The following is a 6,534-nucleotide window of genomic DNA, read 5'->3' as shown; positions in this document are numbered from 1 at the left end:
CAACATCCACAGAACGTAGAGATATGACCAATAAATTAGAGCCACTTTGCTGTAGCAGGGATATATATATACTTTGAGAGATTTCAATCTTGGGACTCTATTCTGTGTACTGCCGCTGACCAACAAAAAAAAATACAAAAAAATAAAATTGTACCAATTTCACAAAGACAGACAACGTTAGAGAGAGCTCTCCGAAAACCCCAGGGGTCACCAACGCCGAGAACTTCTTAGAATTTCGTAACTTTCGAATATAAAAATCTTTGAAAAAAAAAGGGAAAAAAAACCAAAAAAAAACAACAAAAAAAAAAAAAGTTATGCAGAAAAGGAAATATTTGTCAACCTGAGCGTGAGGAACAGTTTTAAGCGGACGCCGCGGACAGCGTCGCGAGGACAGCGTCCCGAGGATTGGCGTTGCCGTGCGCCATTAGCCTTGGTCCTGTCGGCCCGCGGCCGCGTCGGGGGCCTTGGAGTCCGTCTCCATGGTGAACTGGTCCACCGCGATCGTGGACAGACGGGTGTCGTTCAGCGGGTAGGAGGCGAGGGCGTTCTCCGGCTGAAAACACATGCGAAATAGGAAAAATGCTTTTTTGAGAAAGAAGCTGTATGCGCGCCTCATCGTCCTCAGCTTTACTGGACGCTTCTCCGCTTGCTGTGTGGAGAATAGATCATTTTTCCATTCCCACTCGTGACCAAAACATGGGGCAGGGCAAACGTCTGGCAAGTACGTCAAAAAAGGACAAATCATCAAGAAATGATGCGTAGTCCGCTTTTCGGCGGCTGTATCTCACCATAGTGTTAGCGGGTTACCAGGAACTGAAATGTAATCACTTGTCTTTTTTTTTGCAAGACTTTTATTGTTTCTCAGCAAAAAGCACTTCACCACATTTTGTTGGTAAGTGGGAAGACAGTGATGGCATTATCATAGAGACAGGTTGAGAACTTGAACTCCATTTGCAGAGTAACTCTGTCCTAGATGCAATGGCATACAAATACTCTGTGTTGTATGCCCAGCATGCTGACAGCACAGGTAAAAAAAAAAATATATATAATGATCATAGAGACAGAGCACTCTATCAAGGAATGGTAAAAAAATGGAAGTAGCATAAGTCATGGCTTAAAACTGGCCACACCTTTGTGCTCATATTGTGAAGAAAATTCAGCCAAATCAGCCTTCAGGATCACGCTTGTCTCAAAGGTCATAATGTAATCACGCATTATGCTTAAAAAAAAAATGCAAGAACTTAAAGCCCTCTGACTCCCGGACCTGACTCACCGGGTACGGCTCCTGTGTTCTGGGCCCAGAGAGGAAGAGTCTCTGCAGCTCGTTGCTCTCGGCGGAGCAACTTCCCAATGCAGTACCGTTGACCTCCACGTCGCGCCTGGGGGCGCTGTTTAGCGCAGCGGCGCCCTGAGACGACGAGTCCAGCACGGCACTGAGCCCCGCTTGGGGGGGCTGCACCGTCTTGCACATCATTAATCTGCAGAAGACAGGAAGATACTCATGATATGAGTATGTAAATACATGTAAATGCATGGACACAAAAAATACACACACATAAAGTTATGAACGAAAAATAAATGAAATAAAAAATAAAAATAAAAAAATCTGAAAGGAAAATCAAGACACCCTTAAACCTGACTGATGTGAAACCATTGCTGCCATTATTTTTTGATGTATTTGTTTTATTCTTTATCACGCTGCTCTCCTCGATTTGCACCAAAAGTTCTATATAGTCTTTGCGTGAGGTCAGAAATGAGCTACTGCACATCTAAAACTAAACTGACAATAAAATGTTGGAACTAATATCGGTCCATATCGTCAGAGCCATTGGGGAAGAGCTCTTTACACACCTTCCTCTGTAGCTGAAGATGAGGAAGACCACACAGAAGAGGATGCAGGTGACACCGATGTGAATACCGATGATTATTCCCGTGGTGGACGTTTTGCTCTGTTCGTCTTTCACACAGTCACACTGCGTGTTGAGCACTGCTGAGGCAACATACACACGCACACACACACAAGTTGCGTTAAAACACTCAAAAACACACCAAAACAAAACTCTGGGATCCTTTGCGAATATTGATTGAATCTGTGTCGATCCATCAATTAAAAGGCCAACTCCAGACAGTTTCACTTCCTGCTTTCTCCCTCGAGTAAATTGGGCTTGAACGTCACGCATTGGCAACACCATGGCAACCGGAATATATTTTCACGACTGCCACGGTCTATTCTGTAAAATATCAATACAGGCTCTATCATGCTCTATAATGAATTCAAAATCCCATGTTAAAGGACCAGATTATTTCTTTATTATTTCTGTAAGTCTTTCGTTAATGTTATATCAATAGAATGGCATCTTTTCATGAATTGGCTTTTATGTTTATGGATCATATTGTGAGTAAATATTGTCAGATATTCTTTTTCATTTTGTTTCTTCATAACAACGTTTAAATCACTGACTCTGTCCAACAGCCCTGGATGCCCCACACACAACCTTTAATGAAGCCAAAGTCCCTCCACACAGGCTGCAGTGAAAAAAGTGTCAATTTGGAGGAATATGTAACTGTATTGATTTTATGCTCATCACACTCGGGGTAAATAATGTAGGATTGACAGAGTTTGAATCAATAATTATAGGGGATTAATCGACAACTTTTCATGTACATGCATATTCCCTCATGTTCCGTTCAACCGAACAATTCAACCTCCCCAATGATCTTCCCTCAGGTGGTATTCTGAACATTTCACATTGTGTATGTACAAGCAGGGTTTTCTCCAGTGTACTGCAAGCTGGTGGCCCACTGGGCTTGAGTGGATCCCCCGCTGGGGCCAAAGCATTTTAAAAACATTTTTTTTTATGTATTTCTGAAGGTTTTTTTTTTTTTTTACTTGAATGACTGCGACATATTGATTTTCAATTTTTTTTACTATTTAAAATGGGTAAAATCTTATTTCATTGTAGTGCACAGCACATTGATTCCCTCTCTCTCTCACACTCTCATTGACAAAGAACCCGTCTGTGAATAGCCGTCTGTAAATACCTCTCCCGTTGGGTTGGGTACCGAAACCCGGTACCACTATGGCATCGGTTCCGAAGAGATCGGCACGTATCGTCACTAAAATTATAGTTTGGAGCATGGCTCTTGAAATCCTCTGTATGACGCATTGGCACTTTTCACTCTCGTGTGATTTCAGCCAAACAGCAGTGGCGGCTTGTAAAAGCTTTCACTACAGGCAACGTCTGGTTCATACAAACTGTCAGTTATTTATTAACATGTGAAAAGTATATGAAAAGTAATTAAGGTCTAATTAAACATTTCTAAAATAGCCCAGATCAAAAATATATATATTTTTAAACAAAAATAAGAATAAAACAATAGCCCAGGATTTATACATCTGTCATTCTGATCAAGCTTCAAAGCTCTTGAAAATAATATATCGTTGATCAAAAACACAAGTAAATTTTGTTTTAATTTTAGATGTTTGTATGATATTTTATTTTTCTGAATGAAAAATACCACAGGCTTTTCTTTGGGGAAACCCTGATGCGGTTTTTAACGCAACAGCGATTTCCCGCGACAGATCAAAACGGTCACCTGATTTCTCCACCGCCTCCCTCAGCGACACAAATCGCACGGTGGCGTTGCTGGCGCCGTGTTGATTGAATGCAAGCAGCTTTATCTCGTAGACCAAAGCAGGATCTGGATGGAAAGCAGAGAGAACATTTTGTCAATATCTGAACAAAAGGAAGGTACTCCTGATCTCTAAGCCAAATGCCAAAACCTAATTTATTCACCAACATGTCTTTCAGAAGGCCTCCAAGAACGTAAAATTGTGTTGCGTGATGACAAAACACCACAGTTTAAATGAAGGATCTCAAATCCAGAACCATAAGAATAGCGGACCAAATAAAGTATCATATATGGGGTAGCTAGAGTACAGCCTTTCTTAAGAAGGTTGAAGGTACAAACACCTTCATTACCTATTGTCGTGAACGCGTGGTGAACTCATCTCTGCTTTGATGGAGAATCAGCTACAAAACTTGAAGTACCTAACCTCCACTTGCTCCATGACTTCATTTTGTAAAAAAAAAAAAAACAACTATACACACTACACACTATGCACAGGGCCCCCACTGATCTGAGAAGTCTACATCAAGGGAACGCGGTGACATCATCGCTTTTCTCTGGGGCATCATCTCACCCAACTGAGTGATGTTGTACTGGGTGGTGTTGCGGGGGAGGACGACGGGGCCGCTGAACTGTGGAGCGTGAGCCCTCCTGTAGTAGAGTCTGAAGCCCTGGTGCGACCCCATCTTCGAGGAGGGCTCCCACACGGCCTGGACCACGGTGCTGGCCACCAGCTTGGTGGAGAGGCTGGGGGGTGCCGGCACTGCAATACAACAAACAAACAAACAAACAAAACAATAGACATGAACTGAATTAATACCTTAAAATGGAATCTTCATTGTTTCATCAATTTATTCTCATCAAGATGGCTCCGTTGCTTTCAACCACACCACCTTGTCAACCAGCTCTGCCAACATGGCCTGCTCCTGTAGGCTTTCCCATAACAACAGCTGTAGAATCCTGGTCCAGACAGTAGTTTTCTCCATAACTGACTTTAGCCACTCTGTTCCGGATCACTTCTACAAGCACATCCAAACCCCTGCATTCTGTCGGGTGTTCCAACAAACCAACATTCTCCTGTGTCGCCAGGCGCCTTACTGGTTTCCGAACCTCTGCCCCCATTATAGATAGGCCCCATGGCAGCATATGGACCGTCATAATTCACAAACGGTGGTCAGGTTTCCGAAACTCCAACTCCACCATTCTCTGTCGCCGCAGGTCGCCTACCGTCACATTTGATGCCATTTTGTGAGGTGACTCATCCCATTTGCAACTCAGATCCCTTGGGTTGCAATGGTGGACGACGTTTCCCACAACCATTACTACTAAGACATGAAGATCTCTTTAGGATCCTTCACTGAGTTCTCCTGCCACCTAAGAAGGATCTTCAAGCCCTTCTACCATTCCCCAATCTGCGGGTGACTTTGGCACGCACACTCACTGTGAAATAAAAAAATGTCTTCTGAATTGAATAGGTAACACTGTTGTGAATAAGTGACATTCAATTACCAACCCAATTGCCATTTTCCATTCGGAGAAGAAATGAGGGAAAAGCAAAAAAGTGGAATTGGCTGGAAGTGGCCTTTTTTAACATATTATATACAGGTAGAGTAACATATAGGTGGACTACACACACACACACACAAACACACACACACACACACACACACACACACACACACACACACACACACACACACACACACACACACACACACATATATATACTAACTGTGTGACTCTACTTTTAATTATTCTAAGCTTTGATGACAATTACTGTGCTGTACAGTTGGTTCCACAACTACCGACTGAATGTACTTATCGGACGTGACTTTTTGATAAAAACATCCGCTAAACAACTAAATGTGAATCCACGCGCGTGTGCATGAGGGTGCAGGTGTACGCGTTCCACCCACCCTCTCCCTGGGTGCTCTGGGAGATGCTGTCGGAGGGCTTGCTCGCGCCGCGCGATGTGTAGGCCTTGACGTAGAAGTTGTAGCTGGTGGAGGGTTCCAAATCATCCACAACCTGCTGCAACGTCACCTTGCTCACCGCCTCCTGATACTCCATCTCCAAGGGGTCTGAGGGAGGAGAGGCAGAGAGAGAGTGAGAGAGAGAAAGGATGGGGAGGGGGTGGTGGCAGGTGGGGGGAGGGGGGGGGTAGATGGATAATAAATTCAAGTACGGAACAATAAATACAATCTGTTCCTGTCACTGGTTTATAGCTATTGCTGATTCGGCTGTTATTTACTCAGCTGTCAGGACAGCTCTGTTAGGTAATGGCTGATCTAATAGAGCCCGGGGGGCGCTCTAACGGGACTGGATAAAGTGCCAGTCTCATTGAAGCCAACAACGCTGGCGCTTTGCCAATGTGAAAAAAAATGAACCCTCTGAAGAAGATTTTCCGGCCATGGCTTTCCAAATCCTGGAGGAAACATAGAAATGCTTTCATTAAACATTCCCAACTTCTTGCTGGAACTTACTGGATCTTACACGTTTTGGGCTGATACATAAGCTCCTACATAAGCATATTCCTTCTATCTATTCCATTTTATCTCTTTATTTTATTCTATATATTTTTACTTTATTCTATAGGTATTCAACTTACTGTATTACGTTTTAGGAGTCAGTTAGTTGGTCTATTAGAAAGACATTTTTGCTAGGACATATTGTGTGTTATCACCGGGTGTGTTGCATTACATTTCACTGCATATATGTATGAAAGTATGTATATGTATGTGACGAATAACCCTCTTGAATTTTGAATCTTGAATCTTGAATCTAGAAGTCCCATAGCGGCTTCACACTTGTGATGTGATAGGTTGAGCTGCTACTGATTTTGTGGAACCTGATTCATAAAGATACCCTTTCCATAAAAAGTACGAGTACCAAGTGTTCACTCTT

The 6,534-nt window shown here is 43.0% G+C and overlaps 1 protein-coding gene across 1 annotated transcript in view; it reads right to left on the bottom strand.

Moving 5' to 3' along the window:
- Positions 1-424: 424 nt before the first annotated feature.
- Positions 425-6,534, bottom strand: part of igdcc3 (immunoglobulin superfamily, DCC subclass, member 3) — a gene marked incomplete at its 3' end in the record, with an annotated part of 82,172 nt that continues 76,062 nt past the window's right edge. The window contains exons 9-14 of the mRNA XM_079997340.1: positions 5,547-5,711; positions 4,205-4,393; positions 3,598-3,702; positions 1,852-1,987; positions 1,274-1,478; positions 425-553 (exon numbers count right to left, since the gene is read on the bottom strand). Of these exons, the coding sequence (XP_079853466.1) occupies positions 425-553; positions 1,274-1,478; positions 1,852-1,987; positions 3,598-3,702; positions 4,205-4,393; positions 5,547-5,711 (929 nt within the window). The remainder of the gene's footprint in view (positions 554-1,273; positions 1,479-1,851; positions 1,988-3,597; positions 3,703-4,204; positions 4,394-5,546; positions 5,712-6,534) is intronic.

Source organism: Zeus faber (assembly GCF_960531495.2).
Source record: "Zeus faber genome assembly, chromosome: 3".
NCBI classification, from domain to species: domain Eukaryota; kingdom Metazoa; phylum Chordata; class Actinopteri; order Zeiformes; family Zeidae; genus Zeus; species Zeus faber.
This window is presented reverse-complemented; position numbering and strand designations above follow the sequence as displayed.